Source organism: Eptatretus burgeri, chromosome 6 (genome assembly GCF_056783735.1).
Source record: "Eptatretus burgeri isolate ZD-2024b chromosome 6, Ebu_testis_v1, whole genome shotgun sequence".
In the NCBI taxonomy this organism is placed as follows: domain Eukaryota; kingdom Metazoa; phylum Chordata; class Myxini; order Myxiniformes; family Myxinidae; genus Eptatretus; species Eptatretus burgeri.
In genome coordinates, this window is record NC_140966.1 from 13,425,833 (window position 1) to 13,444,182 (window position 18,350).

The 18,350-nt window shown below is 43.6% G+C and overlaps 1 protein-coding gene and 1 pseudogene across 2 annotated transcripts in view; both read right to left on the reverse strand.

The window, feature by feature from the left end:
• Positions 1 to 6,917: 6,917 nt before the first annotated feature.
• Positions 6,918 to 18,350, reverse strand: part of MRPL21 (mitochondrial ribosomal protein L21) — a 31,369-nt gene continuing 19,936 nt past the window's right edge. Inside the window, exons 4-7 of one of the 2 annotated variants that reach the window (XM_085884097.1) lie at positions 14,273 to 14,436; positions 12,364 to 12,416; positions 8,811 to 8,914; positions 6,918 to 7,728 (exon numbers count right to left, since the gene is read on the reverse strand). In XM_085884097.1, coding sequence (XP_085740223.1) covers positions 7,664 to 7,728; positions 8,811 to 8,914; positions 12,364 to 12,416; positions 14,273 to 14,436 — 386 coding nt within the window. In that variant the 3' untranslated portion in view covers positions 6,918 to 7,663. Of the gene's footprint in view, positions 7,729 to 8,592; positions 8,719 to 8,810; positions 8,915 to 12,363; positions 12,417 to 14,272; positions 14,437 to 18,350 lie in introns of those variants that run through there. The other variant, XM_085884098.1, reaches the window with a different exon arrangement.
• LOC147024318 (signal recognition particle RNA) lies at positions 17,796 to 17,936 on the reverse strand (annotated as a pseudogene).

Below are 18,350 nucleotides of genomic sequence, written 5' to 3' on the forward strand. Positions count from 1 at the left end.
TCGTCGTATTCCATGAGGGGCTGGCCGAGCGGTACGCACATTCGCCTCTCGGCTGTCTTGCCTGGGTTCGAATCCTGACCCAGCCATAAACTGTTACCTTGGTGTTTCACAGGCAGGGTGATTAATCATTGTGTGACGTCTCTCAGATGGAGGATAAACTGGCATCCTGTCTTCCAGCATTTGTTGGTCGATGTTAAAGACTCCACGGTGTCCTTTGCGAAGAGTAGACGAGTTATCGCCGGCATCTTGATGTAATCCCAAATTCCTGCCCAAACCGACGACAAAGGGCATTGTCACACCCATCAGTGCCACAGTCACACCTTCAGCCAATGATGCTGTCCGCAGCCTTGTGCTGCATACAAAAGAAGTGTTCTATTGGATTTACAATGTGTGTCTCACCCATTGTAAATCCCATGGAAAACGTTCCTCCACCCCTCCCTTACTCCAACATACTGTACCCAAGATAATTGAATCACCCAACGATATTAAAGTCAGGTGATTGAATCGTCTCCAATACTCAAACACATTGTTGGAGCCACTTGTGTCCATTGTAATATGAGATCTGCTTTCAAAGAACGAACGCTTATGAAAGAGTCAGAAACCTGGTGATAAAACTTGAGAACATGAAAGAGATGATGTGATGAATAGAACAGCGACAATTACACGTCATGACGACGACGACGACGAAACCAGGCAGGGGTCCGAACCAAAATGGTGATTTCCCATCACTGCAGAATCATTCATACCAGTAGAGTATTTTTTTTAGTGCTGATTCACAAATTATTTTTTGAAGCTGTTCATGATGTAGAAGTTATTTCTCAAATTCCATCAACCTGCTTCCTCTTTCGAATTCCAAAACTCACAACAGCTTCTTCATCTCCCTCACGTTTGTATTGAAGTCACCCATGTGTTTTGTTGGGTTCGTTTACAGTGCCTATAGAAAGTCTACACCCCCCTTTTCAAAATTTTCACCTTTTGTTGCCTTATAGCCTGGAATGAAATTACATGAAATCAGACTATTTCCACCTTTATTTACACATCGTAACCCACAACATCCAAGTGAAAACCAAATTATACGAATTTCAAAAAAATTAATTAAAAATACAAAACTAGAATATCTTGGTTAGATAAGTGTCCACCCCCCTTATAATAGCGATTGTAAATTAGCTCAGGTGGAACCAATCACATTCAAAATCACACACCAAGTTAATTGGCTGACACCTGTGTTGAAGTGTAGCGATTCTGATTATTTCAGAATAAAATTAGCTGTTCCTGTAGGTTTCCTCTGCTGGGTAGTGAATTTCACAGCAAAGACTCAACCATGAGCAGCAAAGAGCTTTCAAAAGACCTCCAGGATAAAGTTATGGAAAGGCACAGATCAGGGGATGGGTAGAAAATATTTCAAAGGCCTTGAATATCCCTTGGGGCAGAGTAAAGACAATCGTGAAGAAGTGGAAGACGAATGGCACCATCAAGACCCTGCCGAGATCAGACCATCCCTCCAAACTGGATGACAGGAAACTGATCATAGAGGCCACCAAGAAACCAATGGCACCTTTGAAAGAGCTACAGGCCTTTATGATAAAGTACGGTCACTGTGTGCACGTGACAACAATATCCCCAGCACTGCACATGTCTGGCCTGTATGGAAGGGTGGCAAGAAGGAAGCCATTACTCAAAAAAGCCCACCTTGAGTTCCGTTTGAGGTACACAAAAAAATACTCTGGAGATTCTGAAGTCATGTGGCAAAAAGTTTTCTGGTCTGAAGAAACCAAGATGGAACTTTTTGGCCTAGATGAAAAACGTTAAGTTTGGCACAAACCCAACACAGCACATCACCCAAATAACACCATCCCTACTGTGAAGCATGGTGTTGGCAGCATCATGTTGTGGGGATGTTTCTCATCAGCAGGGACTGGGGCACTTATCAGGATGGAAGGGAAAATGAAAGGAGCAAAATACAGAAAAATCCGAGAGGAAAAACCTGCTGCCCTCTGCAAGAAAGCTGAAATTAGGACGGAAGTTCACCTTCCAGCATGACAACTACCTGAAGTACATAGCCAAAGCTACACTGGAGTGGCTAAGGAACAAAAAGATAAATGTCCTTGAGTGGCCCAGTCAGAGTCCTGACCTAAATCCAATCGAAAATCTGTGGCATGACTTTAAGATTGCTGTCAATCAAAGCTCCCCACGCAACTTTAACTGAGCTTGAACAGTTTTGTACAGAATAAGCAAATATTGCCCAATCAAGGTGTGCAAAGTTGGAAGAGACCTATCCCAACAGACTCACAGCTGTAATTGCTGTCAAAGGTGCTTCCACCAAGTATAAACTCAGGGGGGTGGACACTTACTTATCCAACCGATATTCCAGTTTTGTATTTTTAATTACTTTTCTGAAATTTGTTTTGCACTTCAAAAGCGTGAATAAAGGTGGAAAACTTCTGATTTAATCTATCTATAATTCCAGCAATCTCTGTGTGTGTGTCTGATGGGTGGTCGCGAGACTACCTTTATTCTCAGGTTTTCCGTCTGTCTGTATGTATGTAATGGACAGCTCTGGAGGCCAGAGGAGTCAACCGATTTTGATTAAACTTGACTGGTAGGTTCATACCAGGATCTAGTTGTGTGCTTTTGAGCACCGTTGCTATGGACGCCACCGTTGCCTAGAAACGTGACTTTGAAATTTTTGAAAAATATCCGAAAAATATTTTTATATATATTTTTTCGAAAATCAAAAATCGGCTTCCACGCTTTTTGGTTCACGAAAAAATTTTCCCGAAAAAAAATAAGCGATTACTATATTCGTTATTGTTGTGTGTCTGTATACATGTCTGTCTGTTGGATAGTCGATCGAGTCGGAAAAAAAAAACTTCGAAAAAAATAAAAAAATAAAGTTTTTTTTGATCGACCCTTATTTGTTGGTCGTGGTGTCGGTCTGTCCGTGTGTGTGTTTGTCGGGGGTTTTTGACCCCCTTGCAGTTGTTCGATTTTGATGACATTTGGGTGGTAGGACCAGTTTATGACCTCGTTGTGCTGCATAGGTACTGGTTGCTAACCCCTTTGGTTGCCGAGCAACGGGACTTTGAATTTTTTTTTAAATCATAAAAAAATATTTTTTTCGAAAATCAAAAATCGGGCCACGACCGACTGTGGGCAGTATAATTCAGGCATATTGTCAAAAATTTACAGCCGGATCCTATGAAAACTGTCGGAGAAGATAGACTTTGAATGAACCCTGGTCGAAAACAATAAAAAAAACGAAGTTCGTTATATCTCAGAGACTATGAGTCAGATATACATGAAACTGGTATGGTAGGTTCATGGTATGTCCTAGTTATGTTTGAGAAAGAACCGTTGCTATGGACCCCTCAGTTGCCTAGCAATGGCCAAAAAACCTCTAAATGTGGGGGTATTTTAACGAAAAAACAATCTGCAGCATTAACCCTTGAAGCTTGAATCATTAATTTTCTTGTGCTTAATCCTCAGGTCATTCCCCATCGAACGGGCCCATTGCGTCAGGTTCTATTGGGTAGTCGACTACCCATGTCCGCCTACCGGCTTGTCTGTCTGTCTGTCTGTCCCGAGCATAGCTTCGTGGGTTTTGATCCGATCCTGATAAAAAATTTTGGTGGGAGGTTTATATCATGATCTAGTTGTGTTTTCCTGAGAATGGGCGTGGTGCACCCATTTTGGGCGGAGCCACACCCAAAAAACATGTGTTTTTAGGGGGTAGCCAATTTCAATTTGCATCTTCTTCTTGGGGGTTTGTCGAATCTGGCAGGGGTTTCGGTATTTGGTTCGCCCAATGGCACCTGCATAGCCCCACGGAGCTCGATTTTTCATTTTCGTCCCAAGGTCAAGGTCACAAGGTCACGAACTTAGAAAATTTCGAATTTTGACGTAAAAAATTATCTTCTCCGAGGGGTTTGTCGAATCTGGCTGGGGTTTTGGTATTTGGTTCGCCCAATGGCACCTGCATTGCCCCACGGAGCTCGATTTTTCATTTTCGTCCCAAGGTCAAGGTCAAGGTCACGAACCTAGAAAATTGTGAAATTTGACATAAAAATCATACGGCCGCCCAAACTTTGAGAGCTAGGATGACAATATTTTTTATGCATAATCTTGAGGTCATTCCCCACCTGAAGTCTTGAAACCATTTTGCTCGATCTCGAACACCTTGCCCGTGGTGCCCCCTTCAACTTTGTTTTTACGCTGATTTCATCAAAGTATGGATAATCCGAGGAGTGCGAAATGCCATATAGCCTATATGACGTTGTATTGTTCCTGGAATGTTCCAAAGGAAGTTTTGCACCAAAGGTCATAATCCTTGACCTTTAAAGTTCACAAAGGTCAAATTTTCAAAGTTGTGGGAATTGAACCGGGTTTTCGACCTTCTTCGATAAACTCACTCCATTAAGCTATAGCACGTATCCTGTTTCCTTATTTTAATGTCCACAACATTGTGTTGTGACCTTTAAAGGTTATGCAAAGGTCAAATTTTGAAAGTTGTTGAACGAAACCGGGTTTTCGACATTTTGCAGCTAATAACCCATCACTCGTACCACATCATGTTGATCATTTTTATAACTTGGTCAAACATCATCACATTGTCTCATCCTTGACTTCTGAAACAATCTACATCGTCAAATACCACTCGTGAACCATCGTCGTCTTCAGACTTGTCAACCTCTTTGTCAAAAATATTCAGCCCGATCCGTCAAAAACTGTATGACTAGTATGCAATTATATAGCGACCACCCATGTCGCCTACCGGCTTGTCTGTGTATCTGCGACCGCCGTTTCTCGACAACCACTGGTCCGATCTCATTGAAACTTGCCAGGTATATTTCTGGGGCCCTGTGGATGTGCCTTTTCAAGGTTTGATATTAATCGGACAAGTGGTTCCCGAGTTATGGCTATTTATTTACCAAACCAATGACAGGACACGGTGCTATGACGTCACAATTCTTCTTTTTTTTGCACGTACGGCCACGTACGTACGGGCACGCGAGAGCGAAGGAACGAACGGCCTGTGTGGTTGTTGTTTCTGGCAAGTGGTTTGAAAGTTTTTTTTTTGCACGCACGGCCACACATGCACATACGGGCACGTACTAGTACAACTTAACTCCAGGTGATAAGGCAACAAAAGGTGAAAATTTTTAAAGGCGGTGTAGACTTTCTATACGCACTAAGTTGGAATATATTCCACCACTTCATCGCCAATATCTTGACTCATCATGAGTCATGATGACTTCAATTTTTTTCAGATGGGATTTCTTTTTTCTTGGTCAATTTAACTTGAGCAGTTCAATCAGACAAACTCTTGTAACATTTCCAGCCAACTCATGTTTTCTCAGGAAATTAAACTATATTCACCCTTTGTAGAGCATGCAACCGTGTTTCTACCGCAATCAATTTTATACTTTTTGTCTTGCTTCTCTCACACCAGTTAATGTTGAGTTCTTCTACCAGAGTTTTCAGATTTTCTTCGGAAGAAAATATTTCCTCAAAATAAGAAAAGTTTTTTTGAAACAAGAAAATAATGAAAAAAGTTTTGTCGCTGCAAGAAAACTTTTATTATTTTAAGAAAATTATTTTTGGCAGTGTGGAGCGATTTGATGCCCAATGGGAGCCTTGTCATACCCAGCGGATGTTAACACCTCTCTCCTGTAATCAGCAGTTTGAGAGGTGCCAGGGATTGAGGGCGATTATGTCATGTTGATTGGGTTTTGGCAGACTCACTCCACTTGATATCAAGGAAATTCTCCTCCTCTGGTTTCCATTCCTTGACATCTCCACCATGAGTGACCCTTATGGTATTGATAAAGTCATGATACCTCTGCAATAGCTCTTGGAATCATCAGAACACACAAACTCCAGCACCGCAATAAGGTGGAGTTCCATTGCTTTTGTGGTATTACAAAAACAAACGTTATGCAAAATAATGGTTGCAACATTTATAATGGTTACAACAATCATGGCTTTACAAAATAACAAGAACTGAAGTCTATTTAATTATAAAACTGCACCAAACTGTGGCAAGATCAAGATCGAAAGAGATGCAAAAAGGAGGGCAATCTCACCCAAATCTAACCCAACATCTAAATTGGGAAAAGAGAGGAATTAATATCGATGGAGAAAGACAAAAGCTCCTACGATTTGCAGATGACTGGTTACCTCCGTACACCTTGTATTGTCACCCGTTTGTCTGTCAGCACGATATCTCAAAAGGTTGTGGACGGATTTGGACGAAACTTGGTGGATAGGTTGGGCGTGTGACAAGAACGAGCCGATTAGATTTTGGTTAGGTCCGGATGCAGATCTGGCCTATCGGCGGGATACAAAACGTAAACTGTTCAGCCTAGTGGAGGTATGCACTGTACCGAGTGTCATTCTAATTTAATTTAAAACAATGGTGAGGAACCATAAATCTTGAAAGAAGAGCTCAATTTGAGGACGTCAAAAGATAGAAGTGGAAAACAGACAAAATTGATGTTTAACTGCAATGCAAAAAAAGGAAAGTTCAAAAAATTAATTAAATAAATAAAACTCAGTGGACTGGCAGGATGGCTTAGAGGTACATACACTTGCCTCTGAGTTGTCTAGCCTGGGTTCAATCCCGAACCGGCTGGAGACTGCCATCCCGGTGTTTCACAGGCAGGATGAATCGTCAATGTATGTGCCGTCCCTCGCTCGGATGGACAAACTGGGAGTCGTGTCTGCTATTAGTTTGTGGGCTTAAATATCCCACAGTATCCTTCACCAAGAGTGGGGGAGCCACCCAAGCTAAATTCCTGCTCTAACCTACAGGGGAGGGGGCATTGCATCAGTCGTACAACTGCACCCCCATCTGTTTGCTGCATACAAATGAAGAAGCAACAACCAGCTATTACATAGGACAAGACATACAGTACAAATTAATACAGATGACTTTATAGAAGTTAAGAGACCAACGAGAGCAGAATCGGCAGCATTTGTAAAAATTCAAAATGTCATGAAAAACAAAGTTTACAATCAATGTGTTGTCCCAACAATGAGACACGATCTCCAACTAAAAATATGGAGCAAAACTTGATGATCATGCAGAGCCATGGAGAGATTCGTCTTGTATTGGTAGAACCAAAAGGGACAAAGGGAGAAACCAATAGATCAGACAGAAAACAAAATTCATTCACGTTCTGGTCATAATGGAAAAACTGAAATGGAACTGGGCTGGAAACGCAACACGAAGAACGACAACCGGCGTGGAACTAGAATTACAAATCGCAATGTGGAGAAGGCCCTGGAAGAAGCAGAGGGAGAACAATGATGAGATGGAGAGATGAAAATGAAATATTAATTTGGTTGGAGTACAATGCCCTCAAATTATACTTAATAGAACAAAACAGACCATACTGAAGGGAGGGCTTCATCCTACTGTAGACTAAATACGCCGATCAAGTCAACAAAGCATTCAACAGTTGTGGTGCATCACTTCTCTGCACCTGCAACCAGGCAGCAACAACTCCGACAGAATTAACTTGGCAATGAAACGAGATTTCAATCGTTTTATTGCAATAATAAAAAGGTCTGCATTCTGCACAGACAAATCTACTGTACACGTTGCTTGCCACAGCTGTCGTTGGGTCGAACCCCGCCGGCGAGATGAGCTGGCTGGCTGTCATCACCTCAGAGTTGGGGCGATGTCTATAGAGTTAATCCTCAGCACAGTCTGAGCGGCTGTTATCACTGCATGGGCACAACACACATAAACACACAATGAAAGTGAAAGCAGCAACTCGGTCATAACTGCACCACTGAATAGGTTAGTTCGTCAGGTCACAACTCCTGCCTCGTGGCATGCGTCCAACATTGAAATGCATCTCTGCTGTAAGTGCCGAGACTACTTTAAAACCAGACAATCTAATTTAGAGATAAAGCCAGTTGACAAATCCTAGAACGGCACTCGGTAGAGCGCATACCTCCGCCAGGCTGAACGGTTTACGTTTTGTATCCCACTGATTGGCTGGATCTGGATCCGGAACTGAACCAAAATCGAATTGCCTTGTTCTTGTCACCTAACCAACTCATCCACCAAGTTTTGTTAAAACCCATCCATAACTTTTTGAGATATTGGATTTGTCCCCATCACCCAATTGCAAAGAATCGCAAAAAAGATGCTCGTATCCAGCTCCAGAATCGGATCTTCACCAAAATCTAATCAATTCGTCCTTGTCACACACCAAACCCATCCACCAAATTTCATCCAAATCCGTCCATAATTTTTTGAGATATGCTGCTCAGACACAGACAGACAGACAGACAGGCAGGGGTGAAATCAACCTCTGTCCATCTTTGCTGGATGGGGAGGAAATTTTGATGGAACATCAGCCAAACTATGATATTCACATGATCGTGGCACTGTGGCAGAACACCACCATTGTGTGAAAATTACCAACTGAAAATTGTATGCAACAAACGTCGACTTACAACATATGCAAAAAAGGTGCAACTTTTATTCATTCCCTGCCCATTCTCATCTTCCTTCCTTTTCTCAATCCCCTTTGATTCTGGTGTCTAACCGAACAATCCCCTAACCAAACACAAAAAAAGAACAACACAAAAACGTGTGAAGACTCTGGCACGTGACGGTGGCTGTTGGGTGTGGTTGCATCTTGTCCGGAGGTTTCCGTCCACAAGACAGGATGTTTGAAATGCCCCCAGTTTGCAGAGCTTACACTGATAAAGTACATTGAACACACATCAAGTTCGAGCAGATCTTTGGCAGAGAATGTTAGGGATGCATGCACTTGTGCACACAATGATCCTACCATGTTTACGTTGCTGTCTTCTTCGGGCTTTGTAGAAAAAGGATATTTTTGGCCACGTCTCAGTCTTCTCTATTACGGTTGCCTCCACCCGCACCAAATCCTTTCTGGTAACACAGCACAAGACAACCAAGAGCGAAGTTTGGAATTGAGTGCTTGCTCCCGCTCTGTTCCAGAATCAGTAAACTTGATGTCTTCCGATGTAACACCAAGCACAATAATAAAGTGTTATTCAGGAAAAACGTATGATGTTTGTCATTTGTCAAAAAAACTGAACACACACGGCACAAATCCAAGTATCAACAAGAAAAAAAGAGTAATCAGAGATTGCAGACCCTTGCCAGGACTTGTTTTGTGTGGTGCGTTGTGTAGTTTTGTGTGGCGTTTGTGTACTGGTGTGTTACGGTTTTTATTTTTTTTTTTTAAACAATATGGCTGCCGAATCACGTGACCGATGACATCATCGGAAAAAAAATTGTGGACCATTTTATCCCTTGATGACATGACCCTCAAAATTTTTTCATACTGATCGGATGTTATGTTCTACATATGCAATTATGATGTCACAACGAAGTCACCTATATTGTTACGAATTTGGAATTCGATTGCACAGAACATACAAGTTCCTTTAGTCAGCGATGTCGATAAGTGCTTGTTCCCTCGATAGCTCACCTTCCATTGTTTAAATGTTTAGAAATCGATTAGATGTACTGCGGATCGATTTAATAGTTAGGGAAAGAAACAATGGAGACGTCCCTCCCCCTCTTCTGCGAAGAGGAAGAAGAACCCTGCCGTCCCGTGATTCATGATGTCAACAACTCCCTCCCACCCGTGGTTGAGCGGGAGCTGGATCGCGAGGGCATGAGTCGTGCGGGAGAGGCGGGCGGAGAAGGATAAAGAGGAGATCCTTTCTTGGTTCGTGTTCTGAGTTGGAGAAGGGAGTTGAGGGCTGCGTCGTTCAGCAGACCTTCGGGTCCTGTTTGGCTTGGGTTAGGGTTGAAGCCTTCGGAAGCTTTTTGCTTCTGCAGAGGAGTTGTTCAGCAGAAATTCGGGTCCTGCTTGGCTCGGTAGGCTTTTTGGAGAGCTGCTTTGTTTGGAAGAAAGTTGAGCTGGTTACTCGGCTCGAGCTGCGAGTGGTGGCTTCTTCTTCGTGGTTCGTGGAGTTCTTTGTTCTCCGTTTGGTTCCCGGCTTGGTGCGACTCATCGACCTCTTCTTGGAGGTGGTTCCTTGACGGAAGCGGCGCATCAATGGGAAGGATCGGCGCCTCGTCTCACCAGCACGTGTTGAGAAGCGTGGGAGGATTCGCGGGAGCTCGGGAAGGATCGCGGCTCACGGCGATTGGGTCCAGCTCGCTCTCGCTGGAGCCCGGGTCCGAACAACTTGAAGACCACACGAGGTGGAGAGGTTCGAGATAGGTTCTGGGTTTCAGCTCACCTGTCCTCCGAGCTGGAGCCCCGTTATTAAAGGTCCCAGCCACCATTACTTGGGGGTGTGTGTGCGTACGTGTGTCCGTGGGCCCGTCTAATAAGTAGGAAATTGTTAAGTGCTTTGTGTGCTGTAAATGTTTGCATTGCATTTCGTAAAGTCGGTATAGTTCTGCTCTTGCGTGCTTCCCTAGTTCCCCATTATTATTAATAAATACCCCAATTGTTAAATGTTTTCAGCTCGTCGCGTCGATTCTTTCATCGACTGAGCATTTCGTGTGTTGGGAGTTAGAAAGCCGTTGGTTTGCCGTAAAAGGGGGACATTTGGACCGACGGTTCTCAGCGATTAAGCCGCTCGGAATCGCGCACGGGACAGGCTCGCCTCGGCGGTTTGTTCCGTACGAGTTCAGTCGAGGGTGGAATACCCCGGTAGTTGGATCACATGGGTATTTAGGTACATTGAAGATTGGCAATCGACCCTACCCCACGTGATCTGCCCATTGGCGTATTTCGGTTCTTGTACAAGGACCCATCGACTCGGACTTATCCGGGCAGCGATCTATATTCCGGGCGATCGGTCGGGCCGACTCGACTTGCGACTCCGTGAGAGCGGTCGGTTGGCGGCCGACCCCCCGGCACCGTAACAATAGCATTTAAAAAAATCACTCATTTCCCATTTATACTATGTACTTGCTATGTGCGAAACTTCAATTTTTATCTTTGTGTGGTTTCAGAGATACAGAGGTCCAAAGTTTTTCCAACATGGCGATCACGCCACGTGACCTATGATGTCATAATTATAATTAAAACATTCTACATGAGTAGTCGCACCAATTGTGACAATTTTGTCTCAATCCGACAAGCGGTTGCGAAGATAAACACGAAAGTTGTACAGACAAACAAACAAACAAACAGAGAAACAAACAAACGGACCCAAATGCAACACCCTCTCCTTCGGCGAGGGTAATAAACTTGCTCGATTAACACAAGTAGCTACAAGATAAAGGAATACAAGTATGATCACAACCACGTTTCATTTTGAAAAAAAAATGGTGCATTTGTCAGTGAGTTCACCCCAGAGGATTATCCAGGTTTTACTCTGGAACCAACCAATTAACTAGTAGTTCACTTCCTGTTAACTTGCTGTAAAGCTGGAGTTGCACTTAGCGATCCCTTGCGATGAAAATAATCCAAAACTAGAGCAAAGTCGATGGTGCGCCACAGCAAATCCCCACGCTTCACACCTAAAGCAAGTTGAAAGATGGCGAAAAGTTCCACCAATAATGACCCAACATCAGATTGTGAGTTTAACTTTTATTTTCCCATTTCGACCTCTGTGACCCAAAGTCCCCACCCTCTGGGACATGAACCCTGTCAAATCCCAAAAATCGTTACTATTTCATGTGTTCCTCAATGTTGATTGCATGTACGTTTCATTTAAAAATGTGCCCGTAATTACATTTTTTGGTATTTGACCTTTTGACCCTGCCCCAAGGTGCGGGCCAAAAATGATAGTACTCGAGCACCTTCTTGCCATGTGGTGATCATAACTACCAAGTTTGGTGAATTTATTTTTGATGATAGTTTATTTTTGAAGTTTGATCATGAGTTCATCTTCGTATTGCAGTTCTTCATTGTGCCAAGTTTGGTTGTAATCTCTTCAATGGTTCACAAGTCATCATGGTAAGACAAAAAAAACCCGATAACAGACGGACAACCGGAAAACATAACGCCTCCAGCCTTTAGCTGTGGAGGCATAAAAAAAAAGTTACATCTTGCCATTTTGTTTGTTCAAACATCGGAAGCAACCGAGGCGGCGGTGTGTCGGAGAAAATGTGTACAACACACGGGGTTACCCAAATCCCAGAACCACTTTAAGATGATCTTGCCTCCACAAGCAAGTTCTAAAATAGTTCAAGCGAGAACTAAACTTCAAGTTTCCCATTAGCAGAAGTGCGAACCAGTATGGTCCAACATGTTTGGAGAGACTATTTTACTTGGTGTGGAAACGAGCAGCGTCTCATTCTGGTGGGTCTTTATGCTATCAATCTGGCCTGAAGTAGTTGAGATCTCGCTGGTAAAGGAATGGTGAGAGTAATGCTCTGTGCATGTTAAATAAAACAGCACTCACTTCAGTAACGGGCGCCCAAGCAGTGTGAAGTTGTCTCCTCCAACAAGCAAAACCTGAATGAGAAATGGGGAAGACAACATCAAGGCTTGGCGTCACTTGTTAATCCATGCTCTTATTAAGGCCAGCTCCACAATCAGAAGGCTTATCCAGTGGGCTGCACGAGTACCATGACATGAACAGTCATGAAGGAGCATTTACCCCAGTGAAGATCCATACGTCCATGAACATAAACCAAGGACCACTTTGAAGATCATTTTTCGGTACAGTTAGGCTATGTTGCTCAATTACAGTCCAAGTGGTTACCACATGGCCCCAAACTAATGATGGCTTCCAAATGTTGATTAACCATCAAGTGTTTATAAATCAGCAATTTTTAAACGTAACTTAAACAATGAAATAAATTGCTGGAGGGATGATAGCCGGAAACAAACCCACAAACAGTATTGTTTCACCCGGTTCAATGACAAAAGCAGTGTCACATCCTGCTATTTAAGTTAAGTGCCTACAGTGTATACGTCATCTTGATTTACATGCACTCCTGCACTGGTGGAAGGAATAAGTTGAAATCTTGTGGCTGTATTTGAGGTGGATACGGGAGGGTTTCAGGCAGTGAATAAAACTCATATTCCCGGGGGTTCTGGATAGGGGAAGGACTCCAATTCTCTCTTATGTAAATGTGTATGGCATAGCACTCATTGCTCCTGGTGTTATAAAACAGAGCATTTAACAATGTAGAACAACGTTGGGCATATAGATTACAATCGATCTGAGAATTAATGATCTCTATTAAAGTATATCTGTAGACGGACGGGACAAACCGACACATGCACAACTTCGGGAATGGGTGAGACTAATAATTCAAGACCAATTTACCTGAATTTCTCTGTTCCCCACCGTTTAGTCCTTCCGTCTCCCACCCCTCTTGCTGTGCGTTGTGTTAGCTCTCATACGAGCCTCGACAATGTATACAAAAACGAAAAAAAACAAAACTAGAACGCCACTCAGTCGAGTGCATCCCTCCGCCAGGCTGAACAGTTTACGTTTTGTATCTCACTGATAGGCTGGATCTGGATCCGGACCTGAACCAAAATGTAATTGGCTTGTTCTTGTCTCCTAATCAACTCATTCACCAAATTTTGTCATAACTCGTCCACAACTTTTATTGTGCTATAATATATATATATATATACAGGGTAGCCCGAAAGTTACTTTACCCCTGATAAATTTCTCGCACTTCCCTCCGTCCTTTCCCCTCTGCCCTCGCCTGCTATGGTATGCGGAAACAATGACTCAGAAGAATGATGGAGCACATACAGATACAATGACAAATTAATTATTGTAAGTACTGCACAATCAAACCTGTATATTAAAAGAGTTCAAGAACAATGCTTCACTGGGAAGGGGTAAAGTGACTTTCAGGCCACCCTGTATATATCGTTTTTGACGCTATCTATATAATGGTGAAAAATCAGAAAAAATTATAGTATCTGGATCTGGATCCAAATCTTCTCCAAAATCTAATCGTTTCGTCCTTGTCACACACCCTCCAACCTGTTCACCAAATTTTGGCCCAATCCGTCCACAATTTTTTGAGATATCCTGCTCACAGACAGATAAACAGACAGACAAACAGACCGGTGAAAGCATAACCTCCATCCACCTTCGGTAGTGGAGGTTAACTATGAAACTGACTTCAGGACGTATTTACAGCCAATTTGTTGAAGAATTCTGCCCCAATTTGCTTTGGCTAATTGAATCATAGTTAATCATGTTTTCCAAGACAATCGTTATAAACCAAATGACACTAATGAAGCACAATTTGATTTGTTACATTTTGCTGTAAAATGCAAAGTAAATAAGCAAAGTCAAACGAGGCGAGACCTTGTAGGGCAGATATCAGAACAATCACCTTCTCCATGCAGATACGGTCTCCACACTCCGCCTGCAATGGTGTCTCAATCAGAATCAAGTCTTCTGCAGTCACCTTCCACTGGCGGGCAGCAAAATGCACGACGGCAAAAAGACGGCCGTAGTCTTGCTCCGAAATCATCGTGTTCACTTGCAGTATGACCTCTACAATGAATCATAATTTACAATCTTTCACAGGAAATCCAATCAACAGGCATCAAAACTTTTCCTCACACGTCCCAACAAAATAATGATTCTTTTTAGTGTGATGTCACTATCATTTTGGATTTGTTACCTCCAGCACCGAAGGTGAAGGAGGTTATGTTTTCACCCCTTTCTGTCTATCTGTTTGTTTGTTTGTGTACAGGATATCTCACAAAGTTGCAGACACATCCGGATGAAATTTTGTGGACAGGTTTGGTGTGTGACAAGGACGAACTGATTAGATTTTGGCGAAGATCCGGATCCGGATCCGACGACGAGAATTTTTAAAGTGATTCTTCACCATTGAGAGATCGCGCTCAAAAAGATATATAGCACGATATCTCAAAAACCTGTGGCCGGATTCGGACAAAACTTGGTGGACAGGTTGGGTGTGTGGTCGCAAGGACGAATCGATTCCATTTTGGTGAGTATCCGAATCCGGATCTGGATACAAGAATTATTTACTTATTTATTTTTAAGTAATTATTTTCCATTGAGAGACGGCCAAAAACAATATAGTAGTGTATAACATGATATTTCAAAAATGTATTGGACCGGATATGTTCTTGTGGATCAGGCATTACATGGTGGAGGTAGCGCTCCACCGAGTGCCCTTCTAGTTGAGAATAGGATGACACTCTCGTGCCATTAAGCGCATAAGGCTACCGAAGCAGTTTCATTGACTAGGGGTTACGATCTTTGACAGGTCACCACTCCAACACAAGATACCCAACTGCCGCACTCGTAGCGAGCTGGTACTCATTTTGATGACCTCCGAAGGATGATAGGGTGAGTCAACCCAACTGATGTTATATTGTTACGGATTTGGAAACCTTTTGCACACAAACAGCCAGAGTCCCTGCAGTTCAGTTAGTCCGATAAGTAGACATTGCTTAAGTATCTCGCCCTTGTACATTGACTGTATATTCGGTTTTAACTCTGCTCTTTGTGTGCTCCCCTCCCCGATTATTGTTCATAAATAAATCCTCTTGTTAAATGTACCAGCTCATTGCTTTAGCATGGTGCGTATTGGGAATTAGGTAGGCCTTGTTGCTGCAATTGTTCATTTGGACCGACGGATCTTGGTAATCCCCGCTCAGTTTACACCCGGATCGGGCTCGGTAAACGGCCCGTTCCGCCCGAGGTCTGTCGAGGGTGTGGTTTTCCCCAGTAGTTAGACAACGTGGGTACTTAGGTATATTGAAATTAGGCAATTAACCCAACCCCACACCGTCAAAATATTGGCATCCACAGTCTGCTAAGGGAACCGTGACCTTTGGAGTTATCCAAGGGTTACGACCTTCAATTCCGGGTACTCGGTGGCGACGACCCTACTGCTCCATCTCGCGGTCAATCCTCGCCACCGACCCCCGGCCCACAACAATATTGGCATGGTGCAGGCTTGAAGTCAGAACCTTAAGATCCTACCACCTTAACCGCTGAGCCACCACCAGGGTTATGGTGAGAATGGAACAATGATGAAATAAAGTGTGAATGAAATGATGAATTATGGTGTATATTGTAAGCAGGATGGCCAACTTATTGCAGAAGAATTTTCAGCAACAGGATTCTGAGAGAGCTGTTTGGGGCTCTCTGATAGATGGTCGTTTGAAATGGCCAACACACTTCTCACACTTTATGATGCTGCGACTCTTAAAAATAAACAAAGCTTGGGGAGCAAGAGTCACCGCTGTAGCACTCGGACTTATATCAACTCAATATATTTATCTTACTCATTCTCTCGGTTACATCTTGTCATCATCAATTTTCAGAACGACATCAAAGTTAATTGCTTTTGTAACCCCGTAGTCTGGCTTGTTTTGTTGCATTTAACTGAAGGGCAATCCACTACAGCATGGATGGTAACCTCCCCATGAAATGCAGTTGAGTAATGAAGGCCGTGGGTTGCATCGTGTTCAACATGCAATGCACTAAACCAAACCAGTATCATCAACCTATTAAATATTAAAACACAAGACTTTCATTACCTGATAAGCATCCTCATAAGTTTGCTTCACATTGAGACTCAGTGGCATTGTTGCTTGAGTGTCTGTTCTAAATCTTGGAAGTCAACAGGTTGACTGACCCTGATCCTCGCTTAATGTTCGGTCGGTATTAAAAGGATTGAGCACGAAGAAACCCCATGGGTTGGCGTCCTAAGGAAAGGAGGAAATTTCTCCCCGACTGCGGAGAGAAATGCCACGTCACGAAGATAGCGTTGCCAGTTCCTAGAATGCCCTGGGCAGTTACTGTACTTTACTTCCCCCATGGTCAGCAGCTGCATACCTGAAGTCCAGTAAGTGCGGTGGTGTCTCATGTATTTGCCTGCGTGTACACGCGTGGTTTGTATTGCAGATCCTCCACATTAACAGCATAAAGTTGGACATCCTGTTACCAGTCGATACCTACCTGTACGTTTTGGACAGGCTGCATAAAACTCCCACACTGCCAAACGAGGCGTTTCATATACCTTCCTGCTCATATACTGTAAAATATTGGTGCATGACCGGAGTGCAACATGGCACAGCACAAAGTCACTTAAAATGTCAGGAAACCGAGGGCAGTCACGTGTCACATCTGGATCCTTCCTGAGAGTGTACCGAGCAGTTTCGGAGGCGATTTTAATTACAGATTTAATGATTACCGTCTTCATAAATTTAACGGTTGAACTCCTGGGAGATTTTGGGTGCCAGCGGTGCGAAAGCACAAACAGTCACTTGTGTTCTCAAATAAACTGCAATTTACCCATGTGTGGATGTCAGAGAATGAGCCGGATAAGTAAAGGGTTTTTAAAAGAAAATACATAAGCACATAATTACAAGGAAAAGAAAGGTCGAGCTCGTCAGGCACAATAAATACTCCCCCAAAAGAACAATCCGCTTAGTTATCCCTCCCCTGGTCCGTTGCCTAACTTATTCCACAGCCTTGCATGTTAAAACACAAGGGAACAGAGGAAAGACGGGGAAACAGAGAAATCTCTGATGACCGGCCATGCTGGGAAACCCAGTGCCGCATTCGTCGTCCTGGGAGGCAGCCCTCACAGAACATGCACAGGAATTCCAACACGGGCAGAGCAGGGACATTGCTTCTTCGGCGTCCGCCAGCTCACTTTTCAGCAAGTCTTTTATCCAAACTCCTTAGTGTTACTGTCATGCATGGAGACAAAGGGCATGCTGAGTTGTTGTTGTTCGTCTTTCGGCTGCTCCCGTTAGGGGTCGCCAGAGCGGATAATCCGTTATGATCCGCATACTGATTTGGCACAGGTTTTACGCCGGATGCCCTTCCTGACGCAACCCTGGTCGCCTCTTACGACACAGGGATAAGGATTGGGTTTCGCCATGATTCCGGGCTGCCCTACACCCTCTCATAGCGTGGCCAAGTGCAGAGCTCCCGTCCTCGAGCGATCCACCAACCCAAGCCTCCGAGTAGCCGGATTATAGGCGCACGCCACTACGCCCGGCCAAGGGGCATGCCGAGTATGGAGATGTTTATTACTCGCCCTCTCAGAACCCGACTTCCAACACTCTCTCGGCGACACCAGCCACATCATTACAGCGAGGTTTTGTGACATCATTTGTCGTCTATGGTTGGTTGCCAGGATCAGATCTCATTGGCTTTTGTTCATCAACGGTCCTGCATAAGTGTCTCAGACATCCTGTCCAAAGCCGTTATGACGCCGTGCAACCGAGCAACTGATCGGTGAATTACTCCATTAAAATACTACGATGAAACTTTGTGCACACAGCTCAAACTAACCACGATAATCTGATTGGGCATTGACACCAATGTGACAGATAACCAGTGTCTCATCGCAGGAAGTATATTTCAATTGAGAGGGATTGGGGGGGGGGGCAAGTTGGGTCAATGCTTTTTTA